Raw genomic sequence first — 20,440 nt, forward strand, 5'->3', positions numbered from 1 at the left:
AGGACTTTTACAACGCAGCATCCTTTACCGCTTGCATCACAGCTTCGGGGAACGAAGTTAACGAGAATCTTGATACCTGGAAAAAGTCAAGTGCAACCCGAGTCGTGTGCCGCGCCGACAGGCGGGGGCAGCTGAGGCCTGGCGCGGGCAGTGCCCCCTGGAAAGGCGAAGAGCAGCCTGCCCGGCTTCGCGGGGAGGCGGCGGCGTGCCCCCGAGTGCCCGGTGCCGGGGCGGGGGCGGCCGGGCTGCCCGGGCCGCGGTCCCTGTGCCCGGCGGCGCTCCCGCCCCTCGCCCCCAGCCCCGGCCTCGCCTCTTCCCCCGCCCCGCTCCGCACCCGGTGCCCCCGCGCCGGCGGCTGCCGGCCCGCCGCCACTCCCCTCCGCCCAGCCAGCGGCCCAGGGCGCCGGGAGGCATAAATCCCTCCCCGCCGGCGGCGGGCGGCCCGTCGGCAGCCGGCCCGCGGCGATGGAGGCGGCGGGCGGGCGGGCGCTGCGCTGCCTGCTGGCCGCCGTGGGGCTGCTCTCGGCGCTCAGCGCCGCCGGGACGCTCTTCCTCCTGGCGCAGTGGCGGGAGCTGGGCGCGGCGCTGCGGGAGCTGGAGGCGGCGCGGCCCGGCCCGGCCCCGGGCTCCCCGCCGGCCCTGCCGGCCGCCCCCGCCCCGCCGCCCCCCGCGGCCGCCCGCAGCAAGCGGAGCCGCCGCGGGGAGCGCGCCCGCGGGCAGGTGCGCGCCGAGAACGAGGAGATGCTGATGCTGATGACCTACTCCGTGGTGCCGGTAGGGCGCAGGCCCTGCCCGCCAAAGGCTCCGGCCGCGGCCGGGGGGCGCGGGTGCGAGGGTGGGGTCCCGGCGACGACGGCGCCGGCCCTCGGTGCCTGCCTGCGGGGCTGGGGGCCTTGGGGGTGGGCGAGCCGAGGCTTGTCCCGGCTTCGGCCTGGGGAGGCGGCGGAAGGCGCGGCGCCGGCCTTCCCGCCTGCGTTGCCGGGTCTGGCCGGCGCTTGCTGCTGCGGGGTTGGCGTTGCGCGAAAACACCTACTTGGTGCTTTGAGGAGTATCGTGCCTAAGAAGCAGTAGTTGCCTACTGTCGTCTGTAAATGCTGCGCTCTGAAGAATTGTTGGGCCATATGGCTTACAGGTCGTGATTAAACTTTTAAAATGACAGTTACATAGACAAACAGAGCGAAGTTGTTTGTCAGTAGCGTGGATTTAATGAAACTTCAAAAATTTAGTTGCGATAAAAGTCAGCCTTCCAGTTTCCAAGGTTTCAGATTTTTAAATCTCTGCACCACTAAGGAACCTCCCATGTCTTTGCTGCTGTCCGGCATCTCCGCGTGAGGTACCGGGTGCTACTTTCCCATCGCGTTGCTGTGAAATTGGTCGTGCCCCGTCAGTGAGTTTTACCTTTAAGGTAGCATTTGATGGGTCAGGAGAGGAGAGCTGTATGCCCTTTCTCTGGCGAAACTGCACAGTTTTTTGCACTTCAGTGAAAAGATTATCCTTGCTCGGTAAGAACTGGGTCATGTAGTTGAAAAGTTATGTAGGTCATATAGTTGAAAAACTTTGAATAGATTGGAAAAGGAGGGCACTTCTTGAGTGCCGTGTTTTTTAATTGTCACCTGAATTGCACTGGTTAGTAAAAATAATGCTGCTGAGATAACTGGAGGGCCCCAGAGCACGTTGCGACCACGTCAGCAACCTCAACAAAACCATTTAGATTAAAACGCAGTTTGAATTAGAGCACGCGTGGAGAACGTGTGTTTTGCGAATTAGAGGGTAGAAGCTAAGTGTTTTTGAGGGGGGTGAGGGCAAAGAGAACAAGCAAATTCTGATATTCAAAACCAGTTAGCTCTTCTCAGCTAATTTAAATTGAGTCTAGAACTTCTAAATATAAGAGCTGTTCCAGTACAGTCTGGAATCCAGTGAATTCTCAGTATGTATCTGACAGAATTGAAATCCGTAGTCAAATATAGTTTGATTTTGCAGCAAAAGAACACTTACCATCAAAATACTTGTCCTTTATTTGAGTCTGTTAGATTTGTTCTTTGAAGCTAATGATGCATTAATTTTAAAAATAAAGATTGATAGCAGCAAATAACCTTGCTAGGATTGAACGTCAGTCTGCCTTTCCGATTGACTTGCCCTTGTTTGTTCTGTCTTTTGGGACTAGTGCGTTCCGTTATTTGTAAATGGAGTAATTGTACAAAGGTGAATACCTGTGCAGCTCTGGGTAAATACGTTCATAAGTTATCGTATATTGCACAGCCCTGAAATAATAATCTTTTCCTTTTCTGACTATAAACATTAGACTTTCCCATAAAGAGTTGAGGCACTTCCAGTGCTCGTGTTCACAATATTCTCATTTCTGCTGGATGTTTAGATGAGTTGCAAAACATTTTTGAGTGTTGACTCTCAGCACGCAGGACACGTAACGTGAATGTTTGCCTAGCCAAAATCCATGTATTTTGTAAAGGTGACTTTTTAATTGATAAAATTTTAGTCTACTCTAGATTAAAAGCATCTGTAGGAATGTCTCTTCCAGCCTGGTTTTTATAAAGTCTCTCATTGTTGGGATGAAGTATTCTGAATGGATGAAGGTCTATTCCAAATTTGCAGATCTTTCAAGATAAGAAATTGCTTACTTGGCACATAGCTCATCTTTCTCACTGGCTGTGCTATATTGGAAAAGTATCCATCATTTGATATGAATATAAAATAAAACGGAATGTAATTTTTATTGGCTGATGTTGGCTTTTAATACCTTCCACTGACGGAGTCAATGCATGGACAACCACATGTGTTTTACAGTAATGTGTGAACTTTAATGCCTAGATGATGTATGGAGTTGTCTGCCCAATATTCTCTTCATATTTTCAGTAAGGTTTAAAATGAGGTGTATCGAACAGATTCCTGTGAGAGAATCACTGCCTAAAGAAATGGATGGTGTTACAGTGTTAAGGTGGTTCTAAATAGTTTATTCTTGTAAGCACGGAGTGGACAGTCGTATCTTTATTTTTTGGAATTATTCTTGTAGGCAAAGTAAACTAGATAATTTTACGGCATGCACTGTTTTCAACTTCACTTTCTTTGCAATATTAGGTCCGAGTGATGGTGGATTTATGTAACAGCACAAAAGGGATATGCTTAACAGGTATGTTTATTGCCTTAAGCATTACACCTATGTTACCTTCAGCATTACAGAATTACAATGTTTTCAAAGAACTTGAGGCCAATGACTATGTCAAACAACTATGCTATTTACTCTATCAGAATTTACATATCAGTTGGGTTATTTATTTAAAAAAGGATAATAGGTACTACTTTGGGACTTATCTATACCTATTTACTATAAATGCTGGAATTCAAGGAGCTCACTTGATGTTACTTGGAGCTATTTCTTTCCCATGTAATTTTAATAAGAAAATATTGTAGACTTGGGTGTTTAAAAGACTAGTTGAGGGTTCAGTCTTGGTATTTTTGTGTATGTTCCCACACTTCAAGGCTCACATGGGATGAACATATAGGGTGTAGAAATTGCTTCTATTGTTGTAACTGCTGTGGAGTAGGGGGACTTTGATGGGCAACGTGCTTGCCTCCCCTGCCTTGGAGCACAGTAACAGGAGGTTGGGTTTCGCGGGTTACCACTGGGGAGCTGGGACAGCCGATGGCTGGGACAAGAGAAGACGTGAGCCGTTCTGTGCGAGCTGGTGAAGCGAATGTCAGGTAGTGGCCAATTTAGGGGCCATGGTCCAGCTTGGAAGTCTATAACAGACTGAGTCATGTGTTCTTTTTGGAAATGAGAAGATTAGAAATAAGCCACTTTTTATGAGTTTAAGAAAACGCTTCACGTGCTGTCTGGTTTGTATTTTCAAATGGCTGTAAGACCCATTTGGCTCAACTGATTTCAATATAAATGAGAATTACCATAGTGTACACATGTTAAATACTACTTCTGAAATTGTAGATCGGTTCTGATGACAGCTGAGGCTGAACCACAGACAACCTAAAAGTTTGTTTCTTTGGGCTCCAGACTTCTGAATTGATGCTACTTGGTGCCTTCTGCACCTTTTTGCTCTCCTGACACTATGAAACTTTGTCGCTCTTACTGGCTTTCTCTGCTATAGGCCTCTGTGACGTTTGCTACCTTTCAGGCACCTTTCTTACTTATCTTCTGCTTATGCAAGGGTAATCAAGAGCCTCAGTTTTTGAGAGAAGGAAGTAATTGAACGCACTAATGGACGTAACATTGTAGTGTGGAAAAAATGGCCATTTACTGGAAAATTGGCAGAAAGATGTTAACGGATGTTACTGCCTGTACTGATTAAAAGGGATAATTGCTGTAATGGTATTATAAAATGGTTTTCACTTTACTCATAATGATTTCTAATTAATGCTGAAAATTGTCATCTTTAGGAAATGTAGTAATTACTGTTATGTTCTGTTGTAAAGAGTTTTGTTGAAACAAGACGGTACTTTGTTGGCTGGATAAAAATGTTCACAGAACTAATTTGGTTCTTTAATTGCAACTGCCACCTTTCTTTGTATTCTCCTAACCTGCTTTTCCTGTTTGTTTTGTGTGTTTTTTGTTTTTTTTTTTTTTTAAATGTGTATTGGGGATCATATAAGATAAATCTTGTTACAGAAACATTTTCTGGTTTTTCTTGCTTTATTCTTGCCTGCTATGCTTTCTTCTTATTAAGGCCCTATACTTGAACTAAGTCAGAGAGTGAGACAGATTTTATTGTATTACACGGTGCTGAATAACTGAAGCAAGTCCAATTTCTAATACACCAGCCAGGTTCTGTGGGGAGCTTGGTCCAGTCTGGAGAACAATTACATGTGCAAAACTTGATTATGATTTAGATGTAGTTAATAGGAATGACAAGACTTGGGTTTTTTTTCCCTCCTATTTAAATAGTCTGAATCCTGAACTACAGTGAAATATCGTGCAAAACACAGAGAAGTGTAGCCTGTATTTTCAACAGGATTTTTCATTGTGACATTCATCAGTATTGTAAAGCTATTCTTCTTCTGCTATTACAGGATCTTGGAGAACAGTTATATAAAGGAAATGTAACGCTTGCTAGATGCCTTGCATCCATGGCATGGTAAAGGCACCTAAGCCCCTGCCAGTGAGATTACATTGTAGAGGTGGATCTAATGCTAATCAATTCAATTTGGAATTGCTTTTTGTTTTCTTGCTAGGTTAAACTCACCATTTCTTCTTTCTTGTGTTCTTTTGCTTGTTCTTGTAGGCCCCCCCGGTCCCCCAGGTAAGATGCTTGGACAATTGCACTAACGTTTTGGGGTAATTGAAACAGTTGCTGGAACAAAATGTTGAAATGTAGAAGTGTCTCTTTTGTAGAATAGTCTTCCTTTGCTAATTGGAATGAGGGAGGGTTGAATGACTGCCTGCCTTTATAATCTTTGTATTTAGGTCAACTCCTGCCCCTTCTGAGAAGGAGGAGGTTTGAGACATTATACTTCTCGAGTGGAGGGAATGGAATAGTTTCACATTTGCTAAAACATATTTGATCAAAACCAGATGGAGTTAAGAGCATTTAAGTAGCATTTAGCTGAAGAGATGAGTATATATACATATAAAAAACCTGAGTAAACTGATATTATAATTTAACACTGAAACCATTTCTTTAAAAAACGTTGGTTACTGATTCCACCCTCCCACCTCCCCCATAACTTTTCCTCCTTTCTTATTTAATTCTCTCTTTCTGCTCTCACTCTTGTGGTTGCTAGGCTGTGTGAATGGTTCCTTGCTTTCTTTCTGTGCTTCTTTAGCTGTGGGTCTGCTTAGAATACTTCTCTGTACCAGAAAAGTATCAGGTACTTTTTGTTCGTGGGAGTTCAAGTAGCAACGAAGAGGGGGTGATGTCTTCTGTATCAACCAGTCATGGTTTGGCACTACAGTATTCTGGACAAGGAGGTAAACGCTTTTCTTGCATTAGATTAGTCTGGCCAATACCATAAGTAACACTAAAGCTTACGTGGCTTGTGGAAGATGTTATAGTTGCTGTCAAATTCAGAAATAGGAAGGTTCCACTGTGTTTGTCCTTGAAGTGGAATCCAAAAGGCTGATCTGCGCTGGCCTTAACGCAAAATGTGTGCAGTATTCATTTCAGTCAGTTTTCGTATGCCAAGGCCAGGGCCAACAAGCACCTTACCTTTAAGTTTGGTTTCACAGTTTGTTGTTTGTTTGTTGCGGATGGGTGTTTTTTGTTTGTATTGCTTGGTTTGGGGTGGGCTTTTTGTTGGTGGTTTGGTTTTTTTGGGTTTTTTGTTTGTTTGGTTGTTTTTTTAAGGAGGATACTCTGTTGGCATGTTGAACATAATGGACCATTAGTGGATTTTGTATGTCTAAGGAATACATATATCTCTCAAAACATACTATATGTAAATATAGTAGATCTAAGGATAAGTTGCATTTAACAGTGAAAATTCAGTTATGCTGTTTGGTTTGTTCAGGGCCTCCTGGACTTGACGGGCTGCCTGGCTACAATGGATCAGATGGAGTCCCAGGTATACCAGGACAAAAGGGAGAACCAGGAATAAACGGAAAAAGAGGAAAAATAGGTATTTTTTTTTTTGGTGGTTGTTTAAAAAAGAAATCCTTTCTTACTGTTATATTCAGATGTAGTTACCTTTAGACCTTTGTACAGGGAGAAGGGTTTCAATGTTTACAAAGAAGTTGCATGTTACAGAATTCTGTAGCATTCATTGTCTTAAGCTAAGCTTTGGTAGTTTATGTCAGACTTACTCCACAGCGAGGAAGGTGGTATATGTACACTATAGCATATTGCAAATTAAAGCTATTGAATGCATTTAATTGAATCTTAGTAGTCTGAACTTGCTAGTAAATACTGTTATTGTAAGAATATTTCCATTCCCTCAACCTGCCCTTTGACTTCAGATGTCTTAAAAAAAGAAGGCCAGAGTTTGGGGGTGGAAGTTGTTATATGTTACCACAGTTTTGGTTCCAGATTCATAATAACTATGGCAGGAACAGTATATTTCCATATTTTTCTCCTTTTCTATGTTGTCCATTTAGGCTGGAAACTCTTGGAGCAGCTTTTTTTTTTTCAGTCTCGGATAAACTTTGTAGTGCAGTAGGGTTTCTAGGTACTATTTTAATGTAGCTGACACAGACAGAGCGGCTCTGCTAAACAGCCCATAGGCTGTGTGTAGCCCACAAGCAATTTTCCATGCTGGGCGAGGAGGCTATTTGGCCCAACTTACTCGTTTCACCGTGACATGTTTCTGCTAAGAACAGAGAGACCCCGCAGCAGAAGTGCTGTCGTCTCTTGGCTGTCCGGCTCATCAGCACGTGGGGAAATGGGACAGGGCAAAGGCTGCCTAAGAGAACGGTGCTTGGCCTGGCGTGCTGGGTGCAACAGGTCACTGCGCCGTAGCTGAAACGGCAGGTAGGCAGCTGCTGTGCTCGGAGCCGGCGCACTACTGGGACGTTGTACAGCGGTAATTGGTTTATCCGCTGACTTACCTGATGCACAGTAGCTGTGTGCAAGCTGATGGGTAACTGGTGCCTTCAAGGCAGAGCGAGAAAGCAGCAGGTTGTGCAGGGTAGGAGGGTAAGGAGACAAAAGGGCCTCAGAATGGTAGAATTGAGAGGGGGTGGGGAAGAGGAAGGGTATGTTGATGAGTAGACAGGCTGATGTTAGCAGGTTGGTTTTTATAGTGGCCCATCTATTATCCTGGCTTTTGCCCCTAGCCGTGTGGGCTTGCTGGCAGGTCCAAGTGGAACGATTGTCTACTATATCTTGAGACACTACTTGGTCTGTCACTTTGGTGTCCTCAACAAATTTTTAACATCGGAAATGAAAGTGAGAACCGGTCTTCAGAGAGTCAGGGGCCAGCTGTGCCAAAGACACATTTCAGATTTCTCCCCAAAACCGTAATTCTGTTTCTGATTTTACAAAATCAATTTAAATAGTAAAACCATAAGTAGAAAACCTAGCATTTTCTTCTCAAGTATTAACAAATGTAATTTATTTGAAACCTATGTCTGCAAGAACACTGACATTTCTATTTGTACAACTCTTATGTTTCTCTCTGCTAAAGCAAGAAAATGCTAACTGCCACAAAAGCAGAGGGTGCAAGGTTTTGATGTGTCAGTTGTACAGACACACCATTCTTTTCCTTATTGCAAAACTAAATCACACAGGACAAAGGAATATCTTATTAAATATGTTACTTTACTACATGATCAAGCACAAAAAGTATGTGGATTGATCATGCGTCTAAGGTGTAGAGGGAGGGTTATAGTAGCCATGTGAAAATGGTACGAGGTAGCTGTGCCTATGCTCTGTTGGGACAGTGAAAGATGTTAAAAGTGCAATGTGTGTTGTAATGTTAGTGCGTAATTACTTTAAGAAAAAGTCTAGAAGAACCATGAAAATGCCCTTCTTTAATGCCTTACAAATGTGAAATAAATACATTACTTCACATCTTTCCTTAGTATTCCTACTTACCCAGCAATTCTCCAGCCCGTGTTGGCGAGGCCCAGGTCTGTATATTTCATGTTCAAAACTCAGCGATCGCTAGGTAAAAAATGTATTATTTGCACCAGACACATCATACACCATTTCCCTTCATGTTAAGTTACAATGTTGTTTTGAAATCAGAACAAATTACAGCTACCCAGTTAAAAACAGGTGAAAAAAACCGACCAGAGTGAATACGTTTTGTATTACAAAAATGTATTGATTGGTGCTTAATACTGGAACAGCATTCTTGGTACTGAAATGCTTTTTGTTTGTAGGCGTACCAGGACCAAAAGGTGATCAAGGACAGAAAGGAGAACCTGGAGAAATGGGTTTGCCTGGCAAGGATGGTATACCAGGAGTAAAAGGCGCTAGAGGAGCAAAGGGTGAAAAGGGGGATGCAAGCAATGATGTGATATTAGAAGGTAGGAAGAAGTGCTCTTAGGAGCTCTCTTGCAACAGTGTACTTGACAGAAAAAGATATACTCTGCTTCTGAAGCATGAATGTGATCTGCAAGAGTAGGACCAGCCAGCATAACCTTGTTATCCACAGTCAAGTTTGAGTATTGCTCTGCCCAGGAGATTATGTTCCCTTTTTAATGCAAGTCTTCACAACAACTTTTCTGCTTGGGCTTTGGGTTGAGATGTACATGAATTCCACCCTTTCCAGTACACTTTCAGACAGTTGATGACCTCCTGCTCTTTCTTGCAGTGTAGTTTTATTTTTCTACTAGAAAATGAGGGGCAGATTTCCACTCAGGAATACATGAAGCAGCCACAAGTATAAGCTGTGTAAAATTATAGCACTGTAGCCTCTGAAGCTGAGGTCTTAGAAGACAGTAAGTAAAAGGTAACAGTGCTTTGTCTCTCTAACGTGCCTGTAACCCAGACAGGGTTGCATTGATGTCCTGCAACTTGCGAAGTCCTGTATGGTTCACCTTCTAACAAACACTCCCAATGCGTTCATTGCGCCACGTTTCTGTACGCAGAAACCTCTTCAGGGAGGCTGTTTTAGAGATCTCTCAAAGTCCCTCATGTGGACACGTACCGTTCTCTGCAGGTTGCCTGTTGCCTACAGGGCCTGTGACCTCTGTTTTGTACATAGGTGCAAAAGGTGAACCTGGACCACCAGGGCCCCCTGGACCACCTGGACCCCCAGGGCCTCCGGGAAAACGTAAAGGTAAAGGTAAAGCACAGCTTCAGGAGAACATATACAGCAGCAAATGCACAGGTTAGTTCTTTCCAGTGTCCTTTTTTTTAGTATTATAAACAGGTTCAAGATTAAACCCATTGCTCCAAGTCTCACAAAACAGTAAGCGTGTGTTTAATTTTGCTGGCATCAGTAAAACTGCACAAACTTAAAGCTGTGCATGTGCTTAGGTGTTTTGCTGAAATATAATTTGGATAAGGCAGCAAGCTTTCTCCAGTATAATATTAGTCTTTTAATCATGCTATGCTAATGCTCAGGCAAAGGATTACACATGGTGTTTTCTGTTAGATGGGGTATATTTGGGAAGTAAGAGAAATGCAGTTGAAATTTTTAGCTTTTAAATGCTGAATTTTAATTTTACATGTAAATATAACACCTGTTAAGCAGGCTACATTTCACCATATTCTACAAAATGAAATTGCCTGGTCATTGGCAGAACTGAAGCAAGCTTGAACTAGCTAAGACTTTTAAAAGCTGGAGGAATACAAAAGGATTCTCTGAGACTTAGATCCATTTGAATATGTGAATTTTGGAGCAGGGTGATCTTGAGTTCTTTTCCATTGTTGCTATTCATCATTATTGTATCCTGAATGACAGGTGGATCATAAGTCTCTTTTATTTCCTTTACTGTGGCTGTGTTGGTGAGATATATGGCTAATTCTAATATTCAGAAAGGAAAAAAAAATCCAATATTCAGAAAGGAAAAATTAAAGACAGAGTAGATTCCCTTCAAACTGTGGCTGCAAATTGCACAGCAGATACTGTTACAACCAAAATATGAGTATCCAGACTGCCAGGTCGTTGACTGTATGCTGAAGTGTAGCAGCTGCTACGCTTTTTTTTCTTTAAGTCACTGATTAGGGTGCTGATGTAATTAAGAGTTTGCCATGTGATATCTCTGGCATGATTTTCAGGTGTGCTGGATACCAGTAAATCCTCATGGATTGAACTTGATATTGTGGGTTGTTGAAAAATCATGTCAGTGTTTCATGTCACAACTTCTGTCCATGTCTTAGAAGATCTTTTTCTCAAACAGGTTAAAGGTGTGCCTCAGATAAAATCCACGCGTGTGTGCGCATGTGCCCACGTGTGTTTTCTGATGAGTAAAGCGCTGCCTCTGCTGTGTGGAGCACGTATGGAGAAAGTTAGTTGGCATATACCTCCTCTTCCAGCAGGTGGCTGGTTGGAAGTCCTCTGCTGTCTTGAACAGTGCATTTTGTGAATACATTGACAGATACAGTGTACTGAGCGTATTTTTTCCTTGCCTGAAGTTTATATGGATTTAAATATATTAATAATAGCTTAATACTTTGTGGAAGAGTGTTGGTGTGAACGTGCTACCAAAGACTGTATTCGTATTCTAAAAACCTTCTATAGTAAACACATTTCTTACTATATTTTTACAGATATTTATATTTATCATAGAAAAATTTCATTTTAACTGGGTTTTTCAGATAGGCTTGAATTTCTTTTTGCATGTTTGAGTGGGAATAACTTCTAAGAGGTTAACAGGGGCATTGAGACTCTCTGTGAAAGTATTTGCAACTTTTGTAATCAGCTTTATTTTCAACAACATTGAAAAGAAAATGTAGTCTCTGTGATCTTTGATGTCTCTAATGCTCTAAACAATTCTGGTTAGAATCAGAAGGATTAAATGAGGGTTTGATTTTTCTAATGCTTTTTGGTGCCAGTTCAGGCACATGGGGGCAGGGGGAGCGGGTGCGGTGGGGAAGGCTGGTGCTTGGAAATCAAGGACGTTGTTACTCGTTTTGTTGTGAAAATCAGCAGCCATGTTTTGGAAGTATTTCAAGATGGATGTCTGAAGTTGCTGGACTTTTGAAAATTTTGGCCAAAAATGTTATCATCCGTTCCTGAAAACTCTCTCTCAAAAAAAATCTGGTTTTGAGACTTGCATTTCAAATCATTTCTACATACTTGAAGAGGAGAACCTTTTTTGTTTTTTTGCGAGTGCAGAAGTAGCAGTAGAAGATGAGAGGAGCTGGTGGTTTGGATGCTCAGGAACATAGGTTCTACAAACATTGTGCTGCTGTGGTAACTGGAAAATTTTGGTTCAAGGTATTAGCTGATCATGGAAAGCAAAGAGAAGCTGGTGCAAGAACAGCATTGTATTTCTAGCTTACTCCAGCTTGAGAATGGAAGCAAGCTTTTGGGTTTGGATCTACATACTGGATCTGGCTGTCCTTCTCTTTTACCCCTGGACGGTATTGCATTCGAGATAGTTGTGGCTTTCAGTGACTGTTGCTACCCTGCAGTTCTGGGATGAATTTTCCTCCCAGCTGAGATGCCTGTTTTCAGGGAGGTCAGAGTGGTCCTATAAAAGAATAGCGAAGGATGTCTCAGTTACGAATCTTTCACATTTCTAGAAAAGAGGAGAGTTATCTGTGATAGTGTTTGGTAAGGTGGGGTTTCTTTTGTAACTGGGAATGTAGTTTCTTGATAGGCATACCAAAAGGGAATAGCACAAGACCTTCGTGCAGTTATTAAGTGTGAAACAAGCAGAGCAATTTGTATGTCTCACCATTAATAGGGTGATATGTTTTTATGTCACCATCATTCTGCAGTTTGCTGAGATGAAAAATCTTTTTTTATTACTATTATAAATGTTATTAACCAGTGAATATTTAATACTGGGTGGAACATATATCAATTATTTCCACCTCTTATTTTTAATATAGCATGTAATTATAATTGTAGTAGCATGTAAGAACCTCAATCAGGAGATTCTGGGTATTGAAGTATCAGAACAGAGCCCAAAGAGCCTCCTTACAATGGAAAGTAGATAGCTGGAGCACAAGTCTCATCCTATTTGAAATTCAGAAATGCATGAACTGTTGTACAAGATGTAATTGGACCATTTACTCAGGTAGCCTCTTTTCAAGTGTTGAAACAGACTGAAGTGCTTTGGAGGGTAAGCTATCTGATGGATTTTAAATCCCGGTGTGCAAATGGGAGTTATGCTCAAATAACTCTGCAAAGATGAGACCTTCCTCAATGAGCATTTGGGTTTTATGAGTCAGTAGGCTGGGAGATTTTATTACCAAAATTCAAAGAATAAAACAGCTTTTTGTAATTAAATATTCATATCCCTTTGAAGAAAAGAGAATACACATGCTGATTTACAGCTGTAATTAACTTATTACATAAGACTACAAGAATGGTTTCTTTAAATTAAATTTTGAATCAGGTAAAACTTTATTTCTTTAAGAGAAGAGAATAATTAGTTGGAAGCTCTGGTGTATTTGTTCCCAATGGTACTGTTAGCTAATTCTAAAAGAAACAAAACATCCCTGCTCCACACTCTCTTGCTTCATGCTTCCCACCCTCCCCAGACAGACCAAATCAATAGTTTTAATGTCTTATAAACTCCATTAACTCTCAGCCAGAATATTTTATGATAGGACTCAGTAGGATATTTATCTTTTTCTGATGGAAAGAAAGCAGTGAAAATTTCACATAAGAGTCTCTGACTGAAAACTGTCTTTTTAATCTTAGTTGCTTTCTGTTTCATGCAGCTGAAACTCCTCAGAGGGTATTGCAAATATTCTCAAATGCAAACAGTGCACTCAGCCTCACCACAGGCGCTGCCCGGGTCCTTGACTGTTCTGTAGTCTTAGATAAACTACTGTATAGGGAACTGCTCTTCAGTTAACTGTATCTATTAGACTCAGCCCAAGAAAATTAACTCGCGCATTGCAACTTATAATTTCCTCTGAGTGGCTTCCTTTTTTGAGATATTTTGACAGTGTTTTGAGATGAGAAGCTGGAAAGGGATCTAGAGGGATTGCTAGATTCTAGCTATAGGCATTCATCTTCCCATGGCTGGATTGACTGTGCCTTATTTTGGAGATACGCTGTGATCACTTACAAACTTCCAGTGTCGTATCACCAACTGTCCTAGATAAATGGGTGGGAGAGATATGTGTTGTTCTTGCTCTATCTTGGCATAGTTTCCTTCTGCAAGAACAAAGAGAGGATATAACCTAAAGAACAACAGTGCAGTATGATCTGTCCTTTCTTTCCTGAACGTCACAGTACCCTTTCAGCATTACTTTATAGTTATTTCATATTTTTACTCTCTTTCTCATTTAAACTTCATCACAGCCCTGTAAATCCCAGAAATATATTGGAAGGCAACAATGAAAATGCATGTCTAAAAGAATTTGCAGCCTGCATGTCAAGCAGTGTAAAATGTGTCAGGAGATGAAAGTTAAGAATAGAATTAGAAAGCAAGGCTACAGTGAAATCAGGGTATCTTCAGCAAAGAGCTGAGAACTGTTCTCTGTGGTCATTCATTCTAAGCAAACTGAAATGTGTTGCATTGTTTTAAAGGCAGAGGAGAGGTATCTGGGTTTACAGAAAAGGCTCCATAAATAATTTCATTCAGGCATTATTTTAACAGTAAATGCGAAGAGAAAACCCAGCCAGTTACTCTTTAAGCTGTTGAGGGGTGAGGAAAAAGGTTTCCAGGTGTGTGTTTGTTTCTAATGTGAACCATTTCTAAGTGCCTAAGGAACATAGTGTATAATTTCAGTTTCATATTGCTTCCTTAATGGCATGGACGACTGACCTGCATTCTTATGCATTATGTGCTCAGTGTATGTGTTAATACTTTCTTACTCTCTTGGGCATTAACAGCATGAGCAAAGCTGGATCCCAGTGCTGCCTACAGAGCCCACCCCCTCTGCTGGTGGTGTAGGCTTGGGCATGAAGCTTTTGAGTAGCCACCACTCGTTCCTAAGAAACCATTTTTGGCATTACTGCTAAATCAGTCAGCTGCCAGCTATCTCAGTTGTCTGAAGTTAGCTAAGGAAAGGGGCAACTCTGTCTTTCTAAGCAGCCACTCAGAAATTCACAGCTAAGGAATTAAATCTGTTGAGCAAAATTAGTTACTTCTCAAAGTTGACTGTCAGCCTGGCAGCTTTACGGAAACAAACCAGCCCAAACACTTCATTTCCTTGGCAGAAGTGAGAGCAAGTCTTTTTTTTAATCTCATTTTTTGACCAGACCAACCTAAGCTTTTTCCCCAGATGAAACAAAATCCCAGTTGTCATTCCTTTATTTTAGTGGGTCACTGATGTGCCCATCTGTCATGTCAAATATAGAAAAACGACATGTTTTACCCTTTCTCTCTCAACTCTAGGTGAGACATGCGCTGTACCGAATGATGATACCCTGGCTGGAAAAGCTGAAGACAGAACCCCTGGTCCTTCAAAAAAAGCTGGTAACCTGCTGCGGAGCGTAACTAACTGCTGCTTACTGTTTGCATGTCACCGATAACGGCCATGTGCTTTTTCTCTACCAGAATGTGTCATAACATCTGTAGGAAGCCCTGTTCACTTCGTCAGTGTACAGCAAACGTTTGGAACTTGGATGCGGGAACCCGCAAACATAAGCGATGAAAGGATTTGGCTTACCATGCATTTTTCAGGTACGCTCGTAGTAGTCACTGATCAAAAATCAGTTGTTATACTAGCATTACTGTCCTAATTCCTTCAAGCTAAACTAATATTTCTAATCAAGTGTGATGGGTTTTTACCCACATCTTTCTCAGAGTGTTTTCTATATTACCTCTATAATACTTGACTATACGTATGGTTATAGACATTTGCGGTATCTTTAGACATTTTCAGAGTCAACATCAGATTTTGAGGATTTTAGGTTTTTTTTAACCAATCCAAGTTTAAATGCCTGTTGTTCATGCCCTTTTACTCTTTTCTTTCAACAGTTTCCTATGGCCTTACTTCCCTAAATTGTAGCTAGGACTTTTGCCTTTTCATTTAGCTAGGCATGAAAAGGAATCAGATGCTGCATGAGCTACATTTAGTGCAGGAAAAGTTCCAGGACCTAAGTGGAAAAAGGAAATATTTTCTGTGTATTTACCAACTGTGTTCAGAATTAGGGCCCGTCAGGTCGGTGGGAAGCAGGCCCTTGAACATGACCTCTATAGATTTTTTTTTTTTGTGTTTGTCACAGGATTATTTTATCACATTCTAGCAAGTTCAGTCACTATTGAAAACACAAATACAATTGTTATCTGTCAGATATTTGACTGGGATTGAATTTTAGGGTAGAGATTTCAAGATTAGATGAACCAAACGATAGTCCTGTTTTTTCACGTTTTCCCCTTCGTTTAGGAAACTCTATCAAAGAATATGAAAATTCCAATGCCTTGCTGAATGACAGCTACAGGATCATTAACATCACAGGATTCTTTTATGGATGTGGTCATGCAGTACAAAACAATCATCTGTACTATCAAAAGGGAGGAACCAATGTCATTCTGAAGTAAGTAAAACCAGTTGGCTTAAGGCAAGTCATGTTCTGGAAGGAGGAGGAATGGGTTAGAGTGACGGAGGTGAAACTCAGAAAAGCAGACCACTTCCCTTGTACCATTTTATGTTTCTTTTTGGTCCTATCTAGAATAGAAAGAATGGAGGAATGGTTCAGAATTCTTTCCAGAACAGAACAACTAATTCTTTCTAATCTGTAACTAGAATGCGGGCCACTGGCCTTCCGTCTGCGTGCGCGGGTGCTGTGGGAGGAGAGGAATGGGAGGGCAGGCCAGGTCCATTACTCTGCTATGACAGTCAGTTCTTTAAGCATTGTTCAGCTCTGTGTCTACGTGGTTAACCTGAGTAGTTACTACATGATAGGACAACCGGGCCTCCAGCTTAACAAGATGTCATGCGCAGAGGTGACAACAGATTTTTCTTTTGGCTGTCCTGGGGTCCAGCGTGTTTCTATTGTACGCTGCATTGCTGCGGGTGTTCTCGCACTTGGATTCTTTGCTGCGTTCGTAATTGTGAGAAGGAAATGGGAACTGACCAAGGAAGTTGGGGGTCAGAAAAAAGTATTTGATTTAAAAAAAAAATAAGCTGTGCGTTTACCTGCATCAGAGTAAGAATTGGTTCTGCTGCAGTTTGGGGGACACAGATGAGCGGTTATGATGGTAGCCCACTTGTGGAACCTGGCTTTCCAGAGCTTCTCGCGGGGTTGACGCGCATGCTTTGCTCTCGGATAGGGCTGTTCTTAGCTGGCAGGGGTTGAGTTAATGCTGCTAGTGCAGAGGAATGCGCTAAGGCGCCAGCTGAGGACATGGCGACCTGGTGAATTGCACATTCCGTTGTGGAGGAGTGGCTCCGCTGTTTGATTGCCTTGTAATAAGAAGTTCCTACAACTCTCCCAATGTATCTCCCTGAATTGGAACTGGGAATTACATCTCTGTTTCTTCAGTTCCTACTGAGGACAGAGACAGACAATACAAATAATAAAAAAAAAAAAATCTCATCTTGTGGGAAGAGCCAAAGAAAGACAGTCCAAGGGCAAGTGAAAGATTGCATCTGCTTTCAAGTTCTCTTACATGACTCTGATGCTTGAGCCAAGAACATTACTATACTTTGATGTCTATCCCCAAGCAGGTGTGAGTGCTGCCTTCCTATATTCATTTGGATGCCAAGGAATGCGAGCAAGCTGCTTGGATTCTATAATATTTATTCTTCCAAAGACAAGCCCACTTTTTGGCAGCCTCCTTCAAATATCTTCAGGGCTTTTTGTTTACACATCTGTAAAAGACCATCTCTGCCTAAGCAATACACAGTGATAGGACAGAAGTTTCTCACCTTTGCTTGGGTACCGTTAATTGGGAAATGCCTTCACGTCCAGCTGAACACAAGCTATTTGTGGAATTTTCAAAGCCTCTCTAAGAAGTTGCTGAGAGATGGCCTTTCTGCGCAGTTATTCACTCTAAGATTATTTACCTTCAGCACAGATAGAATGAGGCACTATGAATTCTGTGAGAGTGAAGTCCTTGATTTTGGGCTGCAGAAAAGCTTCTGGGTTTTTGTGTTGATTTAATGGAAAGAACAGGTGAGGACCTGGTTGGTTCATTTTGCAAATGTTGAAAAAAATATTTAAAAGGAGTTTCCTGTCATTTAAAAGCTGGTAAAACTGGGTTTGTCTGACCTGTGGCAGGTTTTCTCATGATGGTCAGATCCCTGATATTATGATTGCTTCATCTGTTCTTCCTTTGTTTCACAACATGCTTTCCCACCTCTGTTATTTTTGGTTGACTTCACTCATCTTAGTGATCAGAGAAGTGTTTGTAGCTTGAGTTCCCTGCGGTTGATGAAAATATTACGCTATATCTTGTCATTTACCCCAAGGTGGCAGAAGATTAAGGAATTTCTGAACCATTTGGATTTCTAGGCTAGACTGTCCTTGACTGGGGGAGCGGAAGAGAACCTCGGGAATGAAGCCTCACTTTTCTGCTCCATTCAGGATTTTCATATAGAAAAGACAGAGTGTTCTGTGTTGCAGATCTTGCACATTTCTAATGAATCTTGAGATGCGTTTTATCTTGTTGGCACTCTATAGAAAAAAATGCTGAAGAAAACCTGCATTTCTATGTGACTATTCCTAAGGGCTGTCCTTCTAGCCCTTGTCCTTGCGTGAGGTTATTTACAAATGTGAAGCAACTAACAAGATTAACTGGGTTGAAACGCATGTTTCTCAGAAATCTTCTCCAGCCTTGAAGCCTTTTTTTTATTGCACATACGTGCTGCTGGAATATGGAGTTGCTGCAGACATGAGTTTTACAAAAGCTGAGGGGAATCATCTAGTTAGTCATTCTTGACTTTTCTGAGGATGAGTTTTGCAGTCTATGCTATCAATGCCTCTTCCACAGAGAAATTATTCTTCCAGTGTTTTTCCTTCTATTGTAAGTTCCTGGATCTGAAATGTTCCTGTCATTAAGCCTATCTTTTCAGAAAACTTCTGTAGCTGTAGCAGATTCCTGTATTGAGTAATGTTTTTCCCCTATTTGAGGCACAGAGCTATCCAGTTAGATGGAAGTCAGACAATGAAATGTGCTCCATTACAGACGGCATTACTCAAAAGGATAAAGCATACTCTCTCTGCCTTTGCTAAAGCACTGTGTTACTCAGTGATTAAATGCTAACTGCAAATGTGTCTCGATAGGAGCTGATTATCCTCTTAAACTAGTAGAGGAACTCAATTTAGCTGCTCAATGCTGCTGTCCTCAGATTATCATCCTATTGAGGAATTTGAAGGAATAAAAACAATTTTATACATCAGTGATGAGACATTCAGGCTGTTCTGTTGGAGGCCAGCATGAGGTCAGAATTTTGGCTCTGCAAAAGCAGAATTTTTATTCCTGTGATGTTTACTTGAGCAAATCACTGCATTATCTGAACTGTTTTCAAAAGAGGAACTCTAAGACTAGGTGAACCTGCCCAGAATTCATGCTGGTTTGGTCAATCACATTTTCTCCCTTTAGTTCCCACCTAGTAGAAAGCAAACTTTGGTACAGATTTCACTTCACAAGTTTGGGCCTTCACCTGGTATGTAATTCTTTTTCGTACCCATTCCTTTTAGTTGCTTCTTTCATCCTAGTGATAATAAAGCTCATAGACTAAATAAAGTGAAACCTACCAAAGCGAGTTCATGCTCTTGTGCACCTTTTAGATTGGTTATTACTTTGGAATTTTCTCCTAGTGTTTTGGAGTGGAGTACTTCATCTTGAAAGACATCAGAATGGTCCTCGAACTCAAGTATTTTCAACAATGCTTCTATCAGTAATAATGCACTCTGAATTGATTCAATGAACCAGCGTGTACAAAAATGAACTTTTAACACAACATACTGAATACTTACTTTATTTCCTTTCAGACTTGGGCTTGATAAAGCATCGTTGGGCACGCTGCTAATTGAAAATGCCTTATATCATGGTCGTAACTACCTCTTTTCTAACTCGAAGACGTATTTCAACGTAGCAGTGGATGAGAAGGGTCTTTGGATTATATATGCCTCAAGCACTGATGAAAATATAATTGTAGCGCATGTTGATGAAGAAACGTTTTCAGTCATTCGGCATGTCAATACTACTTATCCTAAGTCCAAGGCTGGTAACGCATTCATAGCATGTGGCATTATGTATGTTACTGATACTAAGGATATGACAGTAAGTTTTGCTTTTGATTTATTGAAAGAGAAGCAGATTGATGCAAGGTTTGAGTTACGGTCTTCACAGTCTGTTCTTGCTATGCTTTCATACAGTCTAAGAGATAAGAATCTGTATACGTGGGAGAATGGGAGCTTAATGGTATACCCTGTACATTTTGGCAGATGAATATATTTAAAAATGTTGTGTATGGGAGCCCTGTTTGACTAAATAGATTATTTAAAGCTATATGATATACACGCGGGGGTCTCTTCACTTGGTATAATTTTCTGTTCGCTGATGGTGGTTTGTGAGTGTGCATAAAAGGGAGGTCGGGCACCTTTGTATAAACACACTTCAATTATATAGGCCATGCTCGTCTTTTTAAAAGAATGGCTGTTCAGTATTGCAGCTGGCACACGGCACAGACTTGCTTTTGTTTTCCCCTGTTATTCAGCTGATAATTATATCTAATGTACATTGATTATTCCATGGTCATGTGCTCAGCAGAGACTATTTATAACTTTCGGTTGCAAGCATCTTATCTGCCATCATTTTCTAGTCAGCGATTATGGTCTAGTATAAATGTCTAAATAATGAACTTTTGTGTACAAATACCTTTGTCATTTTCACTTAATACTTTCCACTGATTGTCTGTGAATATTTTTTTTGGACAAAGATATACAGCTGTTAAAAATAATGGGGATGGAAATAGTTGTTTAAATAGAAAAAAAGCAGAAAGCT

At 41.5% G+C, this 20,440-nt stretch overlaps 1 protein-coding gene across 1 annotated transcript; it reads left to right on the forward strand.

The window, feature by feature from the left end:
* Positions 1 to 465: 465 nt before the first annotated feature.
* Positions 466 to 19,885, forward strand: GLDN (gliomedin; the record flags this gene model as incomplete). Its single annotated transcript, XM_082321047.1, has 10 exons — positions 466 to 774; positions 3,094 to 3,145; positions 5,250 to 5,267; positions 6,475 to 6,582; positions 8,786 to 8,932; positions 9,613 to 9,738; positions 14,879 to 14,959; positions 15,041 to 15,166; positions 15,873 to 16,023; positions 19,426 to 19,885. The coding sequence occupies 10 exons, from the start codon at positions 466 to 468 to the stop codon at positions 19,883 to 19,885; spliced, it is 1,578 nt and encodes a 525-aa protein (XP_082177173.1).
* Between the last annotated feature and the right edge of the window lie 555 nt (positions 19,886 to 20,440).

The sequence above is a fragment of the Platalea leucorodia genome (genome assembly GCF_965183815.1).
Source record: "Platalea leucorodia genome assembly, chromosome: 9".
NCBI classification, from domain to species: Eukaryota; Metazoa; Chordata; class Aves; order Pelecaniformes; family Threskiornithidae; genus Platalea; species Platalea leucorodia.